Genomic DNA, 25,168 nt, shown 5'->3' on the forward strand with positions numbered 1-25,168 from the left:
AAGGAGGGAAATTTTAACACATGTTATAAAATGGATGACTGTTGCAGGCATTATGCTAAGTGAAATAAGCCAGTCACAAAAGGACAGTATTGTGTGATTGCACTTAGATGAGGTTCCTAGGATAGAGACAAATTCATGGAGACAGAAGTAGAATAGTGATTGCCAGGCCCTGGGGGGGAGGGGAAGAATGGGGAGTTATTGTTTAATGGGTACAGAGTTTCAGCTGGGGAAGATGAAAAAGTGCTGGCATTGTACGGTGGTGATGGTCGTACTACCATGTCAATGTGCTTAATGCCACAGAACTGTAGTTAAAAATGATTAAAATGGTGAAACAACTAAAATTCTGTATATGGTATTTTCATTCAGCCCATAATCATAACCTAGGTGCTAAACTAGGTACATGAGTTATCTGTGAATAATCAGCCTCTCCCCACAACATGCAATATATATATATATATATATAGTGTCATGGTAACAAAAGAATATTACTTGAATGAAGGTAAGCTGCCTAAATTAATAAATAAAAAATGTAGTGAAATGGCCCTGCCAAGGGTCTTTACTACTAGGTCAGGTTCTAGATTTGCCAAGTAGTGTGTATAGCAATTGTACTACCACTTTTTCATTTATTATAAAAATATAAGCATATTTATAGTAAGGTTAAATTACGTGGTGCTTCTGAATGTTTCCTACTGTTGCAAACTTCAGAGAAGAAGCCTGGAAGAGCTCAGGATGATTCTAAGAATAGAAGCTGTAGGAGATACAACATCCTGATTGTCTGTCAAAAGTACAGCTTGGCTTTTTAATTGTCCTTGTTAACAATTTTATAAAATTCTACAACATGGATATCAATAATATTAATATCCAAATGACATGTTATAATTTCTCCTTTTCATAAAAAGAAATGGATAAGAGTTGAAGTGGAGACAAGTTTATGGAAATATTTTAAGTCCTGCTGAGAAATGATAGGGCAGTGATAAAAATGAAGATCAGAAAACAACTTGGGAAATGACTACCTCAATCTTTGAGAATTTGCTTTGGCACGCAAAAAAATAATGTTGATACCTGTAGGTGGTTATGCTTTGCATGATGTTTAAGCTAATGTGGAAAATGAAAAAAACTTTTAAGACATATTTATTTACATATTTTCCCATGTTTCACTACATATCTAATAAACATCTACCAGTACAATACCTTTATTACCATGGTAACATGGACTCTTGTCAAAAGGAAAGGAAATTTATGTTCAGTACCAAGGAAAGGAAATGTTCTGTTGTTCTGTGTGTTTATTACAGTCATGCATTTACAAAAGATCTACATAAAAACAGAAACATGTTTAGTACTGCTAACTTCTTATTCTAAAATCAATCTAGAGGAGGAAAAATAGATGGAAAGAGCTGGCCCAGGGTAGTGTCCCCTATTAGAACTAGAATGATGATTAGAGCTTAGTTTTTAGGACTCCCTTTTTATAGCATGATTGGTCCCTCCTAACAGCTTCAAGGCATCAGAAAAGGGGAAGCTTGTTAGTGATTCATTTAAATCACTGTGTCTATATGCTTTTTACAAAAATCAATATTAACATTTATTAAGCATCCACATTTATAACCATATATTAGGTATTATGGTTAGGAATAGAATACTTGATACTTTCTGAATTTTGTCCTCTTGAATGATTTAGAGTTTGCTGTAGGAAACAGTATAGATATACAGATACACACCCTCCATAAAAAAGAATACTCCCCCAAACAAAGAAACAAAAAGATGCTTAGGTACTTTTTCAAACTTTTAAATTTAATAATGTATGTATTTGTCCCCAGATAATAAAATGAGCATAATTTGCTCAATTTAATGCATATTCGTCCTATGCTATGTTCTGTGGTAGACACAAATATGAATAACAGAGCCCCCATCTTTGAATATGTGGTTTTGAGTGTGGTTGGAAGGGCTAATAGGACAGATGCACGCAGGGCTCTTCTACGAGGTAAATTGCTAGTGTTCCTAAGAGGTATAGCAGTGAGTGCTGCCTTGACCTAGTGCCTGATTCTTGCCTTTGAACCCTGGTTTTAGGACTCATAGAATATCCTTGCCTTGTCTGCCACCTCAGATTCTATTAAGAAGTGATTGCTAGGAGGTATATAATATGATAAGAAAAAGAAGGAAAAGAGTAACATAGGGTTTAAAATAAGGGAAACCCTACCTAGTTGGGGAGACCAGGGAGGGAGGAGTTGTGTAAGATGGGTCCTGAGAGGGTTAGAGTTAGGGTTAAGGTTAACCTCCAGAATTTGGGGAAGGAAGTCAGAGGCAGGTAAGCTTGGGTCACAGTCATGGGGTAGGGAGTAGCCTGACACGACTGGAGCCTGGAGGGTCTATGAGGAGACAAACTGGGAAGGTAAGTTTGATTGACAGAAGCGCGTTTGTCTGACATGTTTTGAAGTAGCTTTCAGAAAGATGTCTGCTTTTAGTTTTTGCAAAAGCGGTTTTTCCTAGGCTCGTCAGCCCTGATTATACCAATAATTCAGGCAAGAGGGAACCAGCGGGGATGTCTGAAATTTTCCCAAACGCCTCATGCCTTTGTTAGAGTGATTTGCTCATTCTTCTTCTGTTGACTTTCTTCAGTTCTCTTTACGCCCTGCTTGCTCCCTTACCTACTTTTTCCACATGGCTGAGAAAGCTCTGAGTATTTACTTTTTCTCCATTTACACCAATTTCCTACGACACCAAACTCTTCGTAACCCCGTCACTAAGAGCCTTGCCAACATGGACTTTTCCGAACCATCTCTGGGGTTCATGACTCTCTCTTTCAGCGTTGGTATTTCTCCAGAGGAATATCAGCCAGTGGTCTGATTGTGTGTGACGCTCATGCTGACTAATCATTGTTGCTAGGCCTATTTTAACACATTCTTATCTTGTGATTAATTGTGCAGTTTTTCTAGCTAACGTGTCAAACGCATCTGCCTACTAAACAAGAAGACATTTCAGAAACTTATCTGTGAAAATATTTGAGGCTAATCAAAATCATGTCCTTAATGCTTCTACATTATATAACTGTTATGCACATGCCCTTGATTGATGAAACAAAGGTGTACGGCTTTACTGTTACTTCCGCTCATATGCGTTTATAAGCAGATTTGATTTCAAAAGGAACTGGTAAAGGCCAGCTTTGATGTTTCTTTTGCTTTTCATTAGCTTTATATTCAGATAGAAAATGTTAAAAGGACTGTAAATTGCCTATCCAAAGTGTTGCCTTTCCTGCTTTATCTTATCAGCCATCAGAATAGGTCGCTGAACTTGGTGTTGGTCAGGTTGAATTACTCTGTAGGAAGAAAATCTTGCCATAAGTTTTGAGTAAGAGATAAAAACTACACTTCTGCTTTTTGAATGTGTGTTGCACTTTCAGGCGTATGCCAGCTTAATGGTCTGCCTTTCTGTATCATTTTCTCCTGGAATGACAGCTTAACAGTTCTCCTGGTTGGATTGTGTTAAAATCTTTAGAGGCTACATTCACTAAAACATGTGTCCCATGTTTGGGCAGCCAAAATCTGTGCAATCATTTTAGTGGAGTTTAACTTAGCAACTCTGCTATTACCACAGATATCTTATTGCTAAAACTCCATTAAAATATCCTTAATTTGGAGTCTGTTATTTCATATTTACATTGTTCTGGGATGTGCTGAAGTACGCTCCTGCACTATCTTAAAAGTGGATTTTGCACAGTGTTTTGTAATAACATCTAAGGGAAAAGAATCTGAAAAAGAATATATATATACACATACATATATATAACTGAATATATATATATATATATATATATATATATAACTGAATCACTCTGCTGTACACCTGAAACCAACACAACGTTGTAAATCAACTATACTTCAATTAAAAAAAAGGACTTTGCTAAGAAAGCAGTAGCTTCAGGACATTAAAGAAGGGTGTGTTTAATATAGTTAAATTATTTTAATAGATTTTTATCTTGTTAACTTGTCTTGAGTGGCTACCGTGGTCTGAGCATTGGGCTAGGTATCCCTCATAGATAACTTGACATTATGGCCATTAGTAATGATGTCTGGGCAGAACATGGACAATGGGGGGGAAAAGTCATGAAGTGGCCAGACCAGGAACAAGGTATCTTAAAGTTTCCATCAGAACAGGGGTGTCGCAATCTGTTGGTTGTTGGCAATGTCACTGTGTGTTCAGCATTAAGATTTTGATGGCTCCTCTTGAATCGGGAGTTGCTGACGCCCTTGGGGAGGGGATGACAGAAAGAGTGAGAAAGAGTGAGTATCTCTGGGAGAAACCCAGGGCAGACCAGTGCTCGCCAACTCAACAGCCGTAGGCTGTTTCACTCCTTGCCTTTCAGAATTGTTTTTTAAGTTTTCTTGACAAATTTCTCAAGGCCTTGTAGGGAGCAAAGCCGTTTTGTTTCATGGTAGGGGACACAGAGATGGGTCCTCATCTTGAACTGGTTCAGCTTTCCCTGGAGCCATTAGCTGCTCTAACTCACTGCTACTCCCTCTGGGTAAGTCCAGAATCCTGGAGCAGATCTTAGTGGCAAGAAGTTGAAGAAGCAGATACTGGAAAATCTAGCCTTATGTGATCTTTCCTGGCTGTGATAGGTTTAGCTTTCATATTGAAAAGTTGTTTAAACTCTTAAAATTTTTTTTCAAGTGGTGAATTACATTTATCTCAGAAGAAAACTTGAAACTTGAAATAATCACTTTTTTTCTAAAGAAAAGGAATTTTAAACCCTTATTAGCGTTTATATCTATAGTGATTTATTTTTAAAAGGTTAATGGCTATCTCCATTGAAAGGCACCATATTTTTACTCTCTAAGTAGGTCAAAAGGCTAAATTTGGCTAGAAAAATTTCCCGGCAGTTGGATGTCATTATGCCTAAATGTATGAAAATGAAATGCCTGTTAAAGTTGACAAAAGACGTAGATTAATCAGAATGTCTAGTTGAATCACAAAGCATGGAAAGAGTAACACTCCCTTCAACGGTGTATATTTGCAATGATCTCATTATCATACTATTAACAAAGTGTGAACAATTTCTAAAATAGAAAAGAAGCTATCTTCAGAAATTTTAGTAAACTGAAATTGTGAATGATAAAACGCACATACCAAGTTGAATTTGTATTATACCTTACAAAATCATGGGATTCTATGATAGTCTCAGCCTTTCATGATGTATGCTAATTCTTTGAAACTGTCAGTGTTATGTCTATATTTAGGCATTTTTCAGACTTCTGCTGTAATTTTATTTTATATATTTTAATACTTTTCAGGTACTAGATGATTTTAAGAAGCAGAAATGAAATTTAGGTGCTTTCACAATTCAGTGAAGTAAAGTAAAATACTCAGCTCAGAGCCTAACACATAGCAGCTCCTGTGACAATCAGTTGTTATGATTTTGATCATTATTTCTGTCTCCTCTTGTGTTGCTGTCCCCTCTCTCTCTCACTGGTTTGCTTGCTTTGACAGTTTCTAGAGCCTCATAGCATTATTACTTCTCATCTTGTGTCTGCCCTTCAGCTCTTGGTGTTTTAGAAATTTCCGGAATTCCTTCCAGAACTGTCAGCATACAGTTCCTGATCCAAGAACTCGCATGTTTACCTAACACACTTGCAGAGCTGTTGAAGAACTTCCCCTTCTCTGATACCAATAGCTGATTTCCCATTTTGTCTGGGTCCAACAGCTTGGAGGTCAAGCGATGAGCTGGATATGATCTCGACATACAGCTATCACACAGAGCCTGGCATGGGGGGTGGCTGATTCCCTATGTTTTCACTGTGCCTCTTTGCTGCTGGGGTTTGGGACCTCAGGGTTCCCTTGTATCTGAAGCTAGTTCTAAGATACCATAAAAAAATTATGTTTTTTGAGATTATGACTGCAATGTCACATGTATTTGTTGCCTTCAGCATTAATTTAAAAGGGCTTTCCCTTTATTTTTATTTATTTTAGACTTATTGAGAATATTTTGAATAATATAAAAATACTTTTCATTTAAAGTAAAACAAAACCAAAAGTTCTTTCCCTACAGTTCCTTCACTGTCAATCTTCAGGAGAAACAAGTTTTGATAGTTTGGAATGAATCCTTCTAGACTGTTTACACATGTTGGCTCAATATATATAGCTATGTTTACTGGTGTCCGTTTTTCACAAAAATGAGATCATATTATTCTGCAGTTTGCTTATTTTACCAATTAACTTGTCATGGGCACTGTTTCATGGCCTCGATCTTTTTCATGGCTGTGTAATATTCTGCTGTATTGATGTATCTTGGTTTATTTAGCTTTTCTCCTGCTGACAGATTTTATCTGCTTACACATCATGTTGCATGGACTCCAAGGGTTGGTAGCTTTTGTCCTGGGTACATCTGTGCTTAGTTTCCCCACTACATTCTGCAGGCTAGAGGAAGCCTAGAACATTTGCCTTGGTTGCTTATTGGGTTGTCATTTGATCTTGGATTGGCCTCAGTTCAGATAAAAAGCACCAACTCTGTTGTGTGGGGTTTGAGGGGAACAGCAGCTTTTTTATAGCTGTTTCTCATTTCTACCCTCTAGCTGGGTTGTGCCGTCTAACTGGGATGGATTTTGGCTATATAATTCCTAGATGCTCTTATGTTGGCAGAGTTCTGGGATTCTGAGCTATAAGAAAGTTCTGATTGTCAAATCTGTTTCTTTAATCGGCAATCCTTAAAGTCAGGACATCTTTTTAGGGAATACTTTGAGAATACATTTGTTTTTTTCATGATTGTAGAATATTTTTGTCTCTTTATATTTCTAACCAGGTGCACTGAAATTTAATTTGTGACTTTCACACTGGCATAATTAACCACAGTCATAAATTCAAATACCAACATATTCCAAGGTTAATATTTCATTGGCGGGGATGGCATTCATTAAGGTGTTCATAAAATTTCATATTCTTAAGTCACTATTTACTTAGTAGATATGGTAACTTATTTTTGTCATGGCTACTGGCCATATCTTGGAGTTTAACATCTGCTGGCTGAAACTGCTGCATACTTTTGAAATTCTAAACCCAAATTGCCTAGAATGAAGGCAATATTTTAATTTTTTTTTTAACATCTTTATTTATTTATTTATTTATTTATTTATTTATTTATTTATTTATTTATTTATTTATTTATTTATGGCTGTGTTGGGTCTTCGTTTCTGTGCGAGGGCTTTCTCCAGTTGCGGCGAGCGCGGGCCGCTCTTCATCGCGGTGCGCGGGCCTCTCGCTATCGCGGCCCCTCTCGTTGCGGAGCACAGGCTCCAGACGCGCAGGCTCAGTAGTTGTGGCTCACGGGCCCAGCTGCTCCGCGGCATGTGGGATCTTCCCAGACCAGGGCTCGAACCCGTGTCCCCTGCATTGGCAGGCAGACTCTCAACCACTGCGCCACCAGGGAAGCCCAATATTTTAATTTATATACAGGCATACCTTGGAAATATTGAGGGTTCGGCTCCAGACCTCCAAAATAAAGTGAATATTGCAATAAAGTGAGTCACACAAATTTTTTGGCTTCCGAGTGCATATGAAAGTTATGCTTATACTATACTGTAGTCTGTGTAATAGCATTATGTCTAAAAAAATGTACATATCTTAATTTAAAAAATACTTTATTGCTAAAAAAAATATGCTAACCATCATCTTACAATGCAGGGTTCAGTTTGTAAAAACTGCAGTTATGTGCGAAGCACAGTAAAGTGAAGGGCAATAAAACCAGGCCTGCCTGTAAGTTTTTTGTTTGGAAGATTTTTATTTCATGTTCCTAAAAGAGTAATGTAGAATTTAAAGAAGGTGATACAAAATTATTAGAAATGTAGAGGAGAAATTAGACTTCTCGTTTGTAATATGGTAATTGTGTAACATATTTTAAGCAGTGACTTGCTGTTGGTTTTAATATTTTTTGCCTTCCTCCACACTGGCATCCTGCTATGATATCGTAGCTATACTTTTTGATTTATTATTGTACAGAGTGTGACATGCACAGTGGGAACAACCGCACCAAGCCAGTGTCGAGAATACATCCTTATTTTCTGTGACATTTTCTAGTTTAAAATGGAGTTGTGGTCGTTAACCATATTTCAATACACTTGAACGAAGAGAGTTGTAACCCTTTTACTTTCCCGGTGATTTCTTCACGCTCGGTTTCCTTGAATGTATAGTGGCTTGAGCTTCTCCTTTGCTACAGTTTTTACACACTATTTTTGTGTTTTCCTTCTCCACACAAAAAATGTCCTAAGACTATTTATTTATATGCAGATATACTCCGAAAGGAACAAAAAGGCACTTTCATTCTTAGAGCTATATGAGGAAAAAAAATGATATTCAGATACAAAAATGTGAAATACATTCAGTTTATAACACAAAAATATAATAGAAGGCATTTTTAATGACATACATAGAATTACAAATCTCATTTTTCTTTTGCACTAGGATTATCTACTGAAAACTTTTTTAACAGTGCAAAAATCAAAGAACTGTCCAGCTGAAAGGGAGTTACAACTTACTTGGCATAAAACTGAATTGCTAATTTTTAATTATTTATTGGATTTAAGTCATTTATTTGTATTACTTAATCAAAACTGCCGTTATATGCTTGAAAATATGTATTCTCTTCCACATCAGACTTTCCTTTTCTCTTTCAGTCTGTGATCAAAACAGGGCGACTGCTAGTTAGTCACGAGGCTCCCTTGACGGGCGGCTTTGCCTCTGAGATCAGCTCGACGGTTCAGGTAGAGTAACTTTTTGGCACTGATGTGAGCATTTGTGCATTTGCGTGTGTCTATTCCAAGAACAAAATTACTTATCACAATATATAAAAGCATGCACTGTTTAGAAATGTACATTTTTCCATCTGACTCCAGTTCACTGTCCTTTAGATAATGGTCTAATTACATCTTCTAGAAAAGAAATCTTAAAAGCTGAAAATTCCTTAATAGGAAGAAGGAAGTTTGAAATCATCTAAGTAAACTAATGTCAGTTATGTTTGCTAGGATAAGAGGAAAAGAAAACTCCTAAATTTGAATGGGATATTTCTCTTTTGATAAAACTTATCATGATGAATCTTATCATGAAACGTTTGATTTATAAAATTGATTTTAACAGCCTACACCTTAGAAAAAAATGAACCTGTCAAAAGTCAATAATTTAAATTCAGTAACTAATTTCACAATCAATAATTTAATTCATTAACTTGATTAATCCTGTGCTATTGGCGACACTTTAGGAATGGTTTAAAAACATTTCTTTTAAAAAAGGGTTCAGTTAAGATGCTGCCTATCAGGAAAAAATTCTACAAACCTCTTTATGGAGGATTTTTACTTAAAACTTTCATTCACATTTATATCATAGATGGGAATAAGATGACTTAAATGTTTCATTTTTCCTAATTTTTTAAATTAAAAATTAAGTAACTATATTTTAAATGGAAAGTTTGTATGCATTTTAAATTCAGAGTATCTTTGCAGCTAGCAAACATTTTACTTCTCTTTACTGGTGGTAGGATGATTTTATTGTTAAGATACATATAAATTGAAAATTCCTTTAAGAGTATATGGTTAAAAACTTGATATAAAATTGATATATGAGCACTAATGATTTCTACCAAAAAAAATCTTTAAGTATGAACTGACCATGTTATAAATATTTTAAAATTAGATGAATCAAATTTAAACATAAATATTTTAAAAACTAGATCAAAAGAATTCATAATTTTGATAAAAATTATGCTGTTATTTTTACATGTGGTGTACATTTTTCACTAACAAAATTAAGAAAATACTTGAGTTTTGTGGATTTGTTGTCTTTCTTATTATAGAGACTACAATTTGAAACATATTGCTCATCATTGTGTAACATAAATACCTGGTATTTACTGTGCATTTTATTCATTGAGTAGCGTAATGTACTATCCCTGTAAAGAAAAAAAAAGGGGGGGCTTGCAAGAATGAATCACTAACACCAAGATGGCATTTCAAGTCAAAGGCAAACTGTAAAAAGAAACTGGGATTTTTTGATTCCTAGTTGACATGTGGTCCACTAAACCCATTTGGCTGTTGCTAGTGGAAATTTATCTGACAGCTTTGTTTCATTTTGCCCACTGAATGTCATCTTATTGTTATCTCAAGACTTTCACTTGCATTTAAATGTAAAAGGACAATAAGTAGAACATAGAATTAGAAATTATAGCTCAAGTCCACTTTCTCTAGACGTGCTTTTTAAATTTGAATTCCATTGATTACTATAAGCTGCATAGAATGTAACATATTTTTCGGCTTGGAAAAGAATTAGAAAGATTATCTAGCCTAGTGTCTACTGGTCTTGAATAATATGTGGATTTGTGTCAAAGGAAAATTGTCTCTCAGGCTCCAAGAATACATTTGTGAATTCCAGTTTGAGGAACATCATGTTATGAGTTATAAATATAGTCACAATAAAAAGCTTACACTAACAAGATCATAAACACTGTATCAAAAGCAGATCCTGAAATTATATGATAGGAATCAGTGGTTAAGGTTGTGAAAGAGATTATCCAGAATATGGTCATATTTTTTATCATAATATGAAGACACAAAACAAAGACCACACCTTATAATACTCAGACTCCCAAAATATGCCCACTGATCCTGGGTGTCTGAGGTCTGAGAAATCCTGACCCAAACCAACTGGATTCCTTCAACAGATGAGTGTTTCTCATTCATAGTGCTTGTGATTGACCCGATTTTAAAATTAAGTGGAAGATTTGGGACTAGGACAGGAGTCTTGAGTAAATATTGAGTATGTACATGTGCATTCTTTATTCAAAGTACCCCCACCCCATGAGGAAGATAGAAGTTTTGGATTCGTTATAAGATGTTCTCTGTTTTCCATGTTAAAAATCTTTCAACCAACTAACCACAAAATAAATTAAGGAAGTAATGTAAAATTTGTAGAGAGGTCTTAGTTTGATATTTTGAGGAATTAGAATTTGGATTTATTAATATGAGGAGGAATTACAAAATGCTCACAGTTGATTTTGCTTAATTCAGATTTTACTTGTACAAATGGGAAGTGTGGAAAATGAATTTTAACAAAATATAATCAACATTGTATTTCCAAATGTTTGCCTGTTGTGGCTTTTATGTATTGACAAGGAAGGAAAAAAACAGTTAGACACCTTGTTTGTGTTTTGTTTTGATTTTTTGGTTTGTTTGCTTTTTTTGGTAATAATGTTTGCATACACCATAGGGTAATCTGAATAATGCAATCTGCTTTTCAGTAATTGTTTCATGCACATATTCCAATAAATGCAGCATACTGTATTCAGCCTCTTGTTTACGGAAGGCCTCATTCCCTATTGTAAGTGAAGCCTGTATCAAAGTATCCAAGTGCCTGGGCTTCTTTAAACTGAAATCACTTAAGTGTGAGGTGCAGCTGCTTTCACCACTTGGAACGGTTCATGTTTCTCTATTTCTTTTTGGTTGTGTATACTTTGTAACATTGAAAAAGATAAAGCAGGGTTAAGATTTTGAAAGCAATTTTCTGGAACGGGCAGGGAAATGGTACATAGAGAACTTTTCATTGTTGTCCTAAAGAAGTTTGAAATTAGGGGTGAGAATGATATATACGTTTGAGCACTATGGATTAAAATGCTGAGTTATTCTCATTGTATCAACAAATGTAAATTTTATGTGAAAGTAAGCCCACGCAAAAAAAATCTGCTCTAAAAGCATCGTTTTGTGGAAGGTATTTGATAGCTCTTTAAAAAGCTCATGGTTAATCTTACAAAATTGCTCTTAATATTACAATATTTTAAGACAATGATTATTAACAATAAAACTACTGTTTTAATACATTAAAAACTGAGAGCACCATTTTCTGTTTTACGCAAATTTTAAATTATTTCCCATATTAAAAATTAAGAATCCTGAAGAGAATACAGCATTTTAGATGGTATTTCTTTAAGTTTATAATTGATATTTTTAGATAGAAAAATTATATCATGCTCTATAAAATGAATATCAAGTAAAGGAACTTTCTTTTTTTTTGCTAGCTATGGGAAGTATTGCTGGCTTTACTATTTATTATTTTTAGTTAGATAAAATATGCAAAGAATGAATATAAAATATGTTCATATTTTATTTATATAACTTTTCAATTTATAGCAGATGGCTCTTCTATCATAAAAGGAGTTCAGTGTACACAAGTTTTTTCATGCCTGTTGCCTCTTTTTCATAAAGCCATTTATTTTATTATTTGAAAAAATATTTATTGTTAGTCTCAGTTTGAAGTAAGTGAAAATCACAAAAGTGATTAGGAGACTATTTTGTATTAATTAAACATAACATTGTAAACTTACATTGATCAATAGCTTCTTCATAAAATTTATATAAATGCTTAGAAAAATCAAAACCAATCCATTGAATCTGAGAACTGCTTTGCATTCCTATTGGATTAATTTGGAAGCAAACTGGGAGGTGGAACAAGCTGAGTGAGGTCTGTTGTATCTGGCTCTCCTCTGGGGAAGATTTATTGGTCGGTCATCCAAAGCTTCACTTGTCTCTTCCCATCTAATTTTACATTCCCATCTGTTCTCACTTTGCGGTGAGAGAACTTTTTCCTTCTTTCCTTTGACACGTACCGAAAGTTGGAGAAGAACTTGATTTGTGGAAAAGTGCAGAGACAACAGAGTTTAGCTAATTCATTGACCTCATTGTGGAGTTTGAGCAAAGATTTCGTTGTTTTGGAAAATTATATGACTTAGTTGTGATGTTTGTATTCCTCAGCTTTATGTAACCACAGCTTAAAAAAAACCAAAAATTTTACTGTGCAAAAAAGAATATGTTAACCTCATCCATTTAAATATTTTGCCCAAATTAATTTATATTATATATTCTCCAATGCAATATTCAAAATAAGCGTTATTTATGAATATTAAGACCAAATAATTTCTGGCATTTTAGTAGCTTTAAACAGTGTACTTTCTTTAAGCCTTGTAGAAACCAATCTTTATTATTAATTTCTAATACATTCCCATAATGATGAACTAACTAAATCTTGACTCTGATAAGCTTGGGATAATAATACAAAAAATGTTTTTTTTTTTGGTTTTTTTTTCCTTTCTGGATTCAGTGCTTAATAAGAATGCCAAAAATTTTAGGGATTGGGGTTGGCTTAAAGGTTTGAATTTTTTTTTTTTTTTAACACATGGAAGCAATAAGTCTGCAATAAAGAGTCCAATTGGAGAGTATGGTAAATTTCCATACCATTGTTCCATCCTTTCTGTGCAGTCTCTATTCTTAGGATAAGAACTCAGAAATTGTGCATACAGAGATATATTTTTAAGGTAATCATATTCTAAAAGTTTGAGAGGGTTTTATAGGGTTTACATTAATCATCACGTAAAAGGAAACTTTCCTAATTTTCAAGTAAAGGAATTTTGCTTTTCTCACTCTTTCATGTTAGAAAGGACTATGCAGAAGGATTTTTTTCTTATAAACTTATTATTAACCACCAAATTTACCAGCACTCTCTTTACAAACGTCAATCTGAGGAAGCGGGAAAAGGTCCTAAATGGTCTTGAGATTTTTACATTGTGGAAAATATGTTTAAATAAAATTACCATGTTGATAAAGTAAGAGTCATCAGAGGAAGCTATCAGGGCAGTAATTTGATGAATAGTTTAATGCAATTTAATAATATTATTACTATTTTTTTTTTACTAGTGATTCAAGGCATTTGCCAACAACGAAAATAGCAATCAGGAAATGCATACTTGTATACTATCATCTATCTAGATGGAGCCAGAGCATCAGAAAAGCAGTTTAACATAGAGTATTCAGATATACGATGACCTTTTTAAGGTGGAATTTTGCCCTGAAGCCTGTCAAATGTTCAGTAAACAGCTTCCATGGCCATAAATATGAACCGAAGACTAAATCTTTCCGGGGATGCATCATGGATAGATCTGCTGTATCACTGTTTGTGGTTAAGGCCATGTTTCACTCTGTTGGTCCTCCCCCTTGCCCTGACCCCACCTTGTCTCCCTCAATGTCTCTTTCTCCTTTGCTCATTAGTGTACAGGTGGCCAGGCTTCTCCCATCAGCCCTCTTCTTCCTCTCCCCATTCTTTCCTGGGCAGTCTCAACCATTTGCATGGCTAGTCTTAAAACCTTCAAATCTGAAACCTTCAAGATTGGCTCTGCCTGTTGGGCCTTAGACTCAGAATTCCAATTTCATGCTAATTTTGGTAAGGATAAGAAATTTGTGGACTTCGCTGGGGGCACAGTGGTTAAGAATCTGCCTGCCAATGCAAGGGACACAGTTTCAAGCCCTGGTTCGGGAAGATCCCACATGCTGCAGAGCAACTAAGCCCGCACACCACAACAAAGAGTAGCCCCCGCTCGCCGCAACTAGAGAAAGCCCACATGCAACAATGAAGACCCAATGCAGCCAAAAATAAATAAATAAATAAAAATAATAAAATAAAACTGTAACTCTATATCCTTAAAAAAAAAAAAGAAATTTGTATGATAAAATGGTTTATGTGGAAGGATTTTAACATGAAACAGGGAGAAAAGGTAGACATCAGCACCTGGATATCTGCCAGTTTCTGGAAATCAGCTTATCTCAAAATGAATTCTATTTCTCCTCAACTCTTTCTGGGCCTCTTAAATTGTCTTCTTATCTCGGCCTCTAACGTCTTATCACTTTACTATCCATTATTTTCTTACAGGACACATCAAATGTTGTCCATCATCTGTTCGAAAACCTCCAATTAGATCTTCTCTGGAGTAATAAGATCTTTAGGTCAGGATCCTCAGCTGCCCAAACCGATGTTTCCAATGTTATTTTTCATATCCTTTAATGATTCTAGTGTCACAGTGATCACACTGGCCTACTAGACATTTCCTGAATGATAATTAATGTGTACATCCAGCCTTTATTGAATGCTCTGGGCATAGCCTTAATTAGGGCCTTTCATTCAAGAAATAGGGTTCTTGTTTTATAGACACTTAAGAGTTCAGTAGAAGAAATAGATGCTAAACAGATAATTATACTGTGGTACATACTAGGATAGAGAAATATTCAGAAGACTATGGGATTATTAAATACTCGATCACCTAACTCAGATGTGACGGTTGAGTTAACTCTTGGAGGAGTTAAGGTGGGTGAGGATTCAGGCAGAAGGAACAATATAAATAAGGAGGCAGAAAAAAATATATGATATTCTAGGGGTGACAATGGTTTTGGTATGGTTGAAGACTAGTGTGTGAGGTTTGTAGCATGAGGTAAGGGTCAACAGGTAGGTGGGAATTAGATTCTAAAGAATCTTACATGTAATAGCAAGTAATTCGTTTTTGTGTAGAGGAAACTGACAGGACAGAGTAAAGCCAGCTCACATGGATATAAATTCCAGTTTAAATACATTATTTATGTATTTAAAATACACCTTATAAACTTCCTAGTAAAAAGGAAGTAATACGAACTCGAAAAACAATGGTCACAATTATCATTATTTAAGGCAAAGGGGTGTAACTAAAGGATTTTAAGCAGGAGATTAACATAGAAAGATTTACAATTTAGAAAGACCTCTGGCATTTATGTTAAGGATGCATTGGGAGGGGTGAGGCAGGAAGTCACAGAGATTAATTAAGAAACTATTTGAGTAGTTTAGATGAGTGATTTAAGGGTCTTCTAAACCAAGGACACAGGAGTGGGGTTGGAGAGTAAGGTGAATTTTAGAGAGAGGAGAAGGAAGAGTATGAAAGAAAGACTTGCTGACTGCTTAAGTAGGAGTCGGGCAGGGAAGGCTTAGCTTGATTTCTAGGTTGGGTGAATTTTGAATGGAGGTACCCTTTCACTAAGTTGGGGACTATCATTGGAAAACGGGTTTAAGCACATCGTCTATGGAAGATGATGAATTAATTTTAGACTTGTAGAATTTGAGGTGGGGATGGAAAATGTGTCTCTGCAGCTCCGGAGAGATTCTAAGGTATAGGAAAAGATTAAGGAGTCATCATCTTATAGTGATGGCTGAGGTCATGGATATGGGTGTGATCACACAGGAAAAGGATAGTCTTAAGAAGGGAAGTTGCTGAAGAAGGAGTCCTCACCCACATTTACGAGCAAGAGAGGAAGAGCTGTAAAGGAGGGTGAGTTGGAATGTCCAGAGAGAAGGAAGGGAGGAGGAGAGAGCCATTACAGAAGACTAGGGAGACTTTTACCATGGAATAGATGGCCAACAGTATTTAAATGCATCCACGTTTGTCAGCTAGACTGATGATTGTACCTTGAGTATAGCAACCGGAAGACATTGGTGACTTTGGTGAAAGCAAATGTGGCCCCCATTATATTTGGGCTGGTGAATGAATGGCGAAGAATTAAAGCAAGAACTGTAGACCACTATTTCAAGAAACGTGACTTTTAACGAAAGGGAGAGGGGAATAAAGTAGTTAGAAATGGGCTCAATCTCTCAGTGTTATTTGCTCAGCTTGGAATGCCACTTTCTCAGTTTGAAGCCCTCTCTGGCAGTCTCCTTAACTCCCCCGCTCCATCACCACCTCCTCCCCATCCCCATCCTCTCCCTTCCACCTCCAGCCCATCTAACAATCAGGTTTTCAGTCTCTCTCGAATCTGCCCTTTGCTTTCTATTCCCCTAATAAACTCTAAATGAACCAGGAAAAAAAAAAAAAAAAAAGAAGAAAAGAAAAAGAAAAGAAAATCAAACCACAAAATCTAAAGGAAAAAATGTAGACAATAACTGATATTGAGATGGGCAAGAAATTTTTGAGCAAAAAATTAAAAAGTAATAGGATCAATCATATTATCACAGATTAATGTATTTGCATAAAGTGAAAAATATTTGTGTGACAAAAAACAGGCACAATTGAAAGGAGAATGACAACTGGGAAAGTGTTGGAACATGTGACAAAAAATTGATATGTGTACTGTATTAAACATTCTTAAATATCAGTAAGGAAGTTAGTAGCCCCTGTATTTAAAGGTCAGAGGCAGATTGTTTTTAGAACTATTAATGGCTAGTAAACATAAAACGATATACCACTTACTATGACTAAAAATGCAAATTTCAGAATGGGATATCAGTCTCCTTTGTTACCCATAAGAGTGGCACTGCTTAAAAATCAATTATTTTAGTGTTGAGATGGTGCAGGATAAATGTGGAAATTGATTCATCTTCCCAGGAAATCAGTGTGGTAATGTGTATCAAAACTCTGCTTTTGACCTAGGAATTCTAGGCTTCCTCACTTTGGAGTTACACACAAGAATGGATAAGGGCATTCTTCTCCATGCCATTCATTTGATTAATAAAATATTGGAAGCAATATCAGTTACAACAGGAATATAGTTGAATAAATTATAATGAACATTGTGGATTTGTTAAAATCATTAAAAGAATAGTTAACAACATTGTAACATTTGTATGGATGTAATACTAAATGAAAAACTCACTAGGCAAGCCTACAGGTGTTTTACTTGCCCAATTGTGTGAAAAGAAAAAAAAAAATTATACATTGATATAGGCATAGGAAAAAAATCTTCAAAATAAGACTTCTATTGATTTTTACTTTCTTCCTCATAATTTCTTTATTTTCTATGTACATATATCATAATTTATAGTAATTAAGAGCTTTCTTATCATTAGATGTCTCTCCCACATGGCGTGGTAAGTCTTTCAATTCTTTCTAAATTGTTTTAAATAAGAAAGCTCGTTTTGCTCATTGAGTTGATTTTTTAAATTTCATATTTCACGTTGGCGTGGTTTCTTAATCACGTACGCTTGAGTTTTGGGAATTGTCATTCATAGCGGTAATACTTAATTCAGGTTTGTGATGTGGAATAGTTTTAAAACCAGAGAAACCCCACTGCATGGATTTGGCTGTTCTGCAGTTTAGTTCTATCTCCACATGCATGGTGTATTTGATTCATTGCTCTCATTATAAAAGTGAAAGCAGCATAATGTTGGGATATTCAGATTATTTCATTTTCCTGTGTTAAACAGTCAATGATACTGAGACTAACGTTACTAGTATGTAATGATACTGACATTGGGTCCCCTGCTTATTTTTCTTCCCTCCGTTTGGTATTAGCTTTACGATGGATCGCTATTATTCTCTTTGAAATCTTTCTGGACGTAAGCCAGTCAGAGAAAAGATCAACCACATTCCATCTCTCTGGGTAATGATAAAGTGCTCAGTTTCTCTCATACAGTCCTTATTATTTTTCCAGTCAGAAGTAGTCCCCTTTGAATTCAAAGGTGCATTCATACCAGACCTCCTGCACTTTTTTCTTTCGCCCTTTTTTTGTAACCTCTGGTTAGTATTTTGTTGTGTCCTTTTGGTGGTGTCCCAAGATCGCTCCTGTCCGTCCCTCTTAAGACCAACTGATCTGCCACTTGGATGGAAAAAATTAACTCTGCTGGAATGTTTAAAAGTAAATGTGCTCAACTGAAAAGTTATGTTATAAAAGTGTAGTCCTAAATCACGAGGTAGAAGTTATTTAAAGGAGTGTGTGGGTTCTCCAGTAACCTCAGTTTGGAAATAGCCCTTCCACCGAGGGTCCCCGATGCTGCATCTACAGTAGCTACATAACGCAGAGGTTTCCTGCATCACATTATTTCGTCCTCCCGTCCTCATAGCCCTTGAAATGTCTGCAGGTTTCTCGTTGATTTATCTAGTGTCCTTCTTCCCTCGATAGAAGGCAAGCTCCGTGTCTGCTCCTGTAAGCCGGGTGCCTAAGATCCCTGCCTGGCACTAAGCAGGCACTTGATAAATAATTTAAATGAATTGTTTGCCCCCGGGCATCACTGTTGTTAGCAGTTTCTTTGAAGAATGACATTCTTGCTGCCTTATGATGTATATAGAAATTCCTAGTTACAAAACCTGCTAGATTGGACTGTTGGCCTTTTGTATATCACCACTCCAGTGTGTTGTCCCCTGTCCCCCACCAAAATAATTTGCTTTGTATTTGTTGAGTTAACCTCCGAAATGAGCACTGATATTATGTGCCGTTGTCTTTCAAATTTCTACCTCGCGTCCTTTCGGCAAAGTGTTATTTCTTTTGAATAATCTAGAGTTGCTTTTTTCCTCCTCATAATTGTCTAGTGAGGCTAAAGAAGACATTTACATTTAAATAGTTACCAATGAAGTTTCATAGCATGAACAGACTATTCAACAAGTAAAATAGGTTCTCAGAAGGAAAGCATTACTTTCTTTTAAAAGTTAGTTTTGGGATTGACATGTACACACTACTATATTTAAAACAGACAACCAACAAGGACCTACTGTATAGCACAGGGAACTTTGCTCAATACTCCATAATAACCTAAATGGGAAAAGAATTTGAAAAACAATGGATACATGTATATGTATAGCTGAAACACTTTGCTGTACACCTGAAACTAACCTAACACTGTTACTCAACTATACTCCAATATAAAATAAAAATTTTTTTTAAAAGTTACTGATTTCTATGATATGGTACCTTTAAATTGTATTTCAGCACCTAAAGAGTTGTAGTTGCCTTTTGAAGCAGTAACTCTTGAATATCTGGTTGTATTCCCAAAGGAAATTATAATTGATTTAAAATATTTCATTTCCTTATTTGGTGTGAAACACTTTCTCGTATTTAAAAAAATCATTTTGTAATGTACGACCTTGTCTTAATATTTTTCAAACTACAGTAAGGTTAGTTATTTAAAATTTTGTAAATGAGAGACAGCAGAGCCTGTATCCATGATGTGGCCAATCCTTTTGGCCACCTTGTACAACGTCCTAGGCAAATATGGAGAAGCGTATTAAGTCAGGCAAGAAATTTTAGGCAGGTTTTATCAGCATTGTATTCACTATCAATAAGGGGCTGGTTGGCCTCCTGGAGATAGAACTAAATTTCTCAGCTACTTTGTCATGCCTCTTGGTGTGCAGGAAAGTTGCGGTTGTTGAAAGCTCATTTTATTTTGGTAATTTCAAGTAATTAAATTTATAGCTCCAATTAGTGTGCGTGTTGTTACAAGGCCCATCATCTCTTTCCATGAATGAGTTCATAGCTCGCCAAAACACAGTTGAGTTGAAAATAAACATGAAAATAGAGATTAACTACTGCTAATGAACTTTCTGCTCAATTTGAATCTAAACACTTGTGAAAATTAAGACAAGTTACAATCAGCACTTAACCGCCCAAACAAGCAGTTGAAAATGAAAGCTATAAGCAGAAATCATCTAGTTTAAAACTGTTTTAATTTTAAAAATCTATCAGTGTTAATGAAAGTGTTCAAGAGGTTGTTTTAATTTGCAGAAATGTCTGAAAAAACTGCATTTGATTGGGGAAGTGTTGAATATTTGATTATTTTCTTTAAAGTTATGTTGAAGAAGGGACTTTATTTTTAATTCTTGATCCATTTGAAGAGGCATACCTTTCTGTTTTTAATCCTTGAAAGGATCATAGTTTTATATTGCAGATGGCACCAAGAATCAATTTGTCTTTATCAAAATTATTAGGTGAAAATGATAATTCATGAGTATACTTTTAGGAGCATCTAAATATTTGTGTTTTAAGAAGTGCATTGAGATGACTAACATTTCATAATTCACGTTTATAACATCCACAATGTACCATTGTTTAAAACAAGTTCTGATTATCTCCTCTTTCAATAGGATTAGTATAACCTCATAATAACTACATTTCTGCATTTCTGTCCTGGTCCAATTTTAAATTCACAGCTTAGAATACAGATAGTATAAAATGCTTGCTATGCCTGTATTATTGAATGCTTTCTGGACCAGTCAATCTCAGTTTTCCCTGAGATGGCTTGTATTTTTAAATGTTCTAGCACCATTTTTCTCCTTTATTCTGCTTGTCTTTTAAAAATAGTACTCATGGTTATTTCTATATTAGCAGTTAAGAAAATTGAAATTTAGTCTTACCTTTACAACTCATTATGGAAGAATCTCCAGCCTCTGCACCCTGATAATAAATTTATGCTTTACTTTTCTAATCATGAACTTTTCTGGGCATAGATTTCTACCGAAGTGTGCGCAGCAGACCCAGCTGAAGGTATTTTGTGAATAATATTCCAACATCACACAGTCCTATACTTTATTAAAACCAGCTTTCCTGTGGCAGTTCCAAAAACATAGTTCAGGTACCTTAGAAATAATGAGGTACTATACAAATGTTGATAAAATAGTCTTTTAATATGATGGAATGTTTTATTATGTATGCAGCTGTCAATTTACCTAATAAGTTAAATACAGTATTCATTTTAATAAAACCCATGTACTTTACGAAACTAGGATGTTGATTCACTTTGAGTCACGGAAGCCACAGGTGAAGCTAAATGCTCCTGTTGGTGATGATACCACCTGGATGCTTTCTTAGCCCTTCAGAGAACCACAGAATCTTTTTTCTCTCCTTTTCTTCCTTCTTGCCTCCCTCCCTCCCTTTCTTTCTTTCTATTTGCTTTTCCTGATAGCATTCTCTAGTATTCTCCATGCTGGTCTTGCCAAACCCATCGATCTTTGCAGAAAAGCTATGATTCTGCTCTCACCATGGGCTAACTAAGCATCATTCTAGGTAGTGTGTGCCTACGAAAGCCTTCTCCATCCTAGTCAGCGAGAATCAGAAGCACCCTGTAATATTGGAAGAAGGTGAAAGAATAAGGTTGGATGTAGGCATATATTTTCTTTCACATGGTTGATCAAAAGTGATATTTAAAAAAATTATGGAATTACTTAATACCATTTGAAAAGCATTTTTAAAGTGGATCATCTATCCAAGTACAAAGCGTGTGTGGGCTTCCCACTAAAGGATATATGAATTAACTTTTTTACCAATGGTTTTTTAAAATGGTATCATGGAATAGGGTGTTATATATGAAACTTCTGCCTATGTTGTTAATTTCCTCCAAGGATCGCATAACTAACAGTAGTTTTAATGATGCTGTTAGAGGATAATTTGCTGAAGTTGCAATGAGGGGGGATCATTTTGACACATAATCAAGAAAGACATTCTTTTCCAAATATCAAGCGAAGAAAAAAAACAAGTGGGGTCTGTAAAACATTTTAAAATGATTTCTCCTAAGACTAAGCCCAGTTTTCATTTTTTTTCCCTCAGAACAAATGTCCTGAGGGAAAAAAAAAATCCCATTTTGAAATGTTGATTATGTCATTTGAAGAAGTTTGCTAAGTACTTGAAAAGTTCATTGAAAAGTTCTTGCTGCTTGCCTTGTTGCTCAAAATTAGGACGAAATATTGCTGTTCACTGATGGAGCACCTTTTAGCTAAGAATGTAAAGCAGAGTTATTACTAACGTCATCATTGTGTTCCTGCTATTACAAAAGGTTCTCGTAGAAGGAAGGCTTGGCTCACTTGCTACCTGGCTAATGAATTTGTTTTCCTCGGGGACAAGCAGCCTTAAAACAATGTTTTCTGAGAGGATAGAATTCCATGTTATGCACATAGAGATGTTTCCCTTGAGATACTGGGGAGGCTGGGTGGGCTTATCAGGTGACTACTAGTTTGTTGAAAGTCCTTTGCCTCACAAATGTGAAGCCAACAGTCTTTCTGTTGTCTATGACATTTTAAATTGATAACTGTGTCGTCGATAAAATCTAAAGTCCTTCGTTATTAGTGACGGCTTTTATTAGTGAAAGTTTATTGTGTTTCTTGGTGTCGCAGGAGTGGTGTATGATTACCCGTAATAACATTGATCTTCTCACGCTGTATGCAAGTCAAGCATTTTAAGTGCGATTTCATATTTCCATTGGTTTTCATGAAGCCCTTGGTCACCTGTACATCAGATAGAGCAGACGCTTGTATTAGGGTACATTTATCTAAAGGAATGTTCGGTATGTACAGTAAGTGACCATAGAGTTCCAGCTTCAACGTCAGGCTAAGGAGAGGTGAACTGGTAGGGAGATGGGAAATTAGACCCACGCCTGTTGGTCTAATAGCCCAACTGTTAAAATAGTTGTTCTCATTTCCACCAATTCTCATTTCCTATTGTCTGGATAGGAAGCTTGTCCTAGAAACAGAGAAGACTTGAGGTGGTAGTGGAAAAAAGATGATCATACACTTTATCTTCCTGACTTGGACAGAAGGCATAAACTAGGGTTGTTCCATGCAAACCACCATGTATAACCAAGATGTTACCTACTTATGCTACTTTATGGGACCATGTCACCTACTGTGTTTTGCAATTAAATCTTAAGTTAAAGGATTAGTGACAAATGAGAACTATATAGGGAGGATTCTTATTCAATGAAATCAAATTTAGATCTCTTAAATGTCCAAGAGATAAAAAAACAAAATGAAACTCAAGAACAGAAATGCCATTTCATTGTTCAGTGATTATTTCTTTCAAATGTAGTGTTAAAGAAGAATTTAAAATGCGTTATCTTTGCTAATGGCTGCTACTGCTTTTTCTTACATGCAAGTTATTGTTATTGGCAAACTACCTGGGGATCATTAAATGACTTGCTATGTGTTGTGTTGGAAATCGGGTCATCCTTAATAGTTTGAAAATGTCAACAAGTACTAAATGTATTTAAAATAATTTAAAATACTTCCCTTTCCCCTAAACTGGGTGTTTACGTTTTTTGTGTTGTGTGCAAAATGAAGATGAAAATATAATTATATGACTTTTTTTTAAAACTTTTTGCTGATATACCTATCAGTGAATGATAAAATGGCTTTTTCTATTAATAACAACTTTTGATTTTTTACAAGTTTGGCTTTTTGAAATAATTGCTAAAGGGGAAAGATTACATTGTCCCCTAATGGTAAATTAAGGATCTGGAGAGATTTACTAACTGTTTTAGTATGTTTAGCCTTTCAGCAAACTTTATTTTCATTACATTGAATCATACTATTAAAGGCTGAAATGATTCTATAAAAATTTATTTAATGGCATACTGACTTTGGGGTATATGTTTCTGAAAAATGCCTTGATGAGAGAAACCGTGTTGGCAAGATCAAGATCTCATAGAAAACAGAGATTTAGGAGCAAGTAAATGTGTCATTAAAATACTTTAAATATGTATTTAAAATAAGGTAAATGAGGACATTACTTCCAAAAGACCCTGGAATAATGGGTGTTGTTCTATGGCATAAGTACCCCTCTCCTGAATGAACTTCAATTCATAAAGTGCTGCTGAAGTGTACATACCATCAAGTACATTCTCCCATGTATTGTGTTATACAGACTATGCTTCACCTTAAGGTTGTTCAAATCAACTTTTATTGCATTACACCTTTTCTTTGCCATATATATATATATATATATATATATATATATATATATATATATATATATATATATATATATAATTTTCCTTAAATTCAGACAAAATACTTATGAAACTTACCAGCCTTTTAACAAATTATCCTGGGGCTGAAGGTTATGGTTTTTCTTGCCTGGCCTTTGGTTCATTTATGGAGCTACCCTGCAGTCGGGGTAGATGTTTAAGGAACATGAGTAGCTAAGTGTCCTTTTGTTGAAGGGGACAGAATATAATTGTGTGTCTATAAATAGATCTCACATTTTAAAATTCAGGTGAACAAATATAAAGTTTTCTCAAAACAGGGATTGGTAAAATCCTCATTGCTAAGGAATTATTGAATGGCCAATATGTGTATTTCTAAAACTTTCAAACCACCCCCCCCCTTTTTTTGTGAGGGAGGGGAGTTTCTTGGAGTGGTTTTTTTTTTTAAATGATTCTAGTAAGGCATTTTCAATAATATGGTTGCATTTAAAATTTCATTGCATAGTCTAAAATATTAGCTAAAAACAATCATCTTTTCATTGATTCCATGAGCCCTTTAAGAGTTGTATACAGTACAATCGTGAATTTGTCCCTTTGTTAAAAAGGTAAGCCTGCCGTTATATCAGCAGGTGACGTAATCATCAAATTGCACTGATTAATTGCAAGAAAGATCAAGGAGTGAACAAAATGTAGTGATAGTAATAAGTTTTATCAAATAGTGATCATTTGTAATCTTAAGTGATAAATAGCTAACAAATAATTTGTCACTTGGTATAGTTGGTCAGTTCATACAGCATCTTGGTGTGCTATAGTAGAAAATTTACTTGAGTATTTTTAGGGATGACATACTACTCCACATATTAGTACTTTTATTGATGGATAATTCTTTTGGGATTTT

At 35.2% G+C, this 25,168-nt stretch overlaps 1 protein-coding gene and 1 long non-coding RNA gene across 3 annotated transcripts in view; one reads left to right on the forward strand and one right to left on the reverse strand.

Annotated features, from left to right (window-relative positions):
- Nucleotides 1-25,168, forward strand: part of BCKDHB (branched chain keto acid dehydrogenase E1 subunit beta) — a 232,594-nt gene that overhangs the window by 166,303 nt on the left and 41,123 nt on the right. Inside the window, exon 9 of one of the 2 annotated variants that reach the window (XM_068551663.1) lies at nt 8,658-8,744. The exons of the other annotated variant lie outside the window; for it this stretch is intronic. Within the exon in view, the coding sequence (XP_068407764.1) occupies nt 8,658-8,744 (87 nt within the window). The remainder of the gene's footprint in view (nt 1-8,657; nt 8,745-25,168) is intronic. 2 annotated transcript variants of the gene reach the window in all.
- The window catches only part of LOC137769652 (uncharacterized), a 109,434-nt gene that overhangs the window by 51,777 nt on the left and 32,489 nt on the right, over nt 1-25,168 (reverse strand). The window lies entirely within an intron of this gene.

The sequence above is a fragment of the Eschrichtius robustus genome, chromosome 9 (assembly GCF_028021215.1).
Source record: "Eschrichtius robustus isolate mEscRob2 chromosome 9, mEscRob2.pri, whole genome shotgun sequence".
Lineage (NCBI taxonomy): Eukaryota > Metazoa > Chordata > Mammalia > Artiodactyla > Eschrichtiidae > Eschrichtius > Eschrichtius robustus.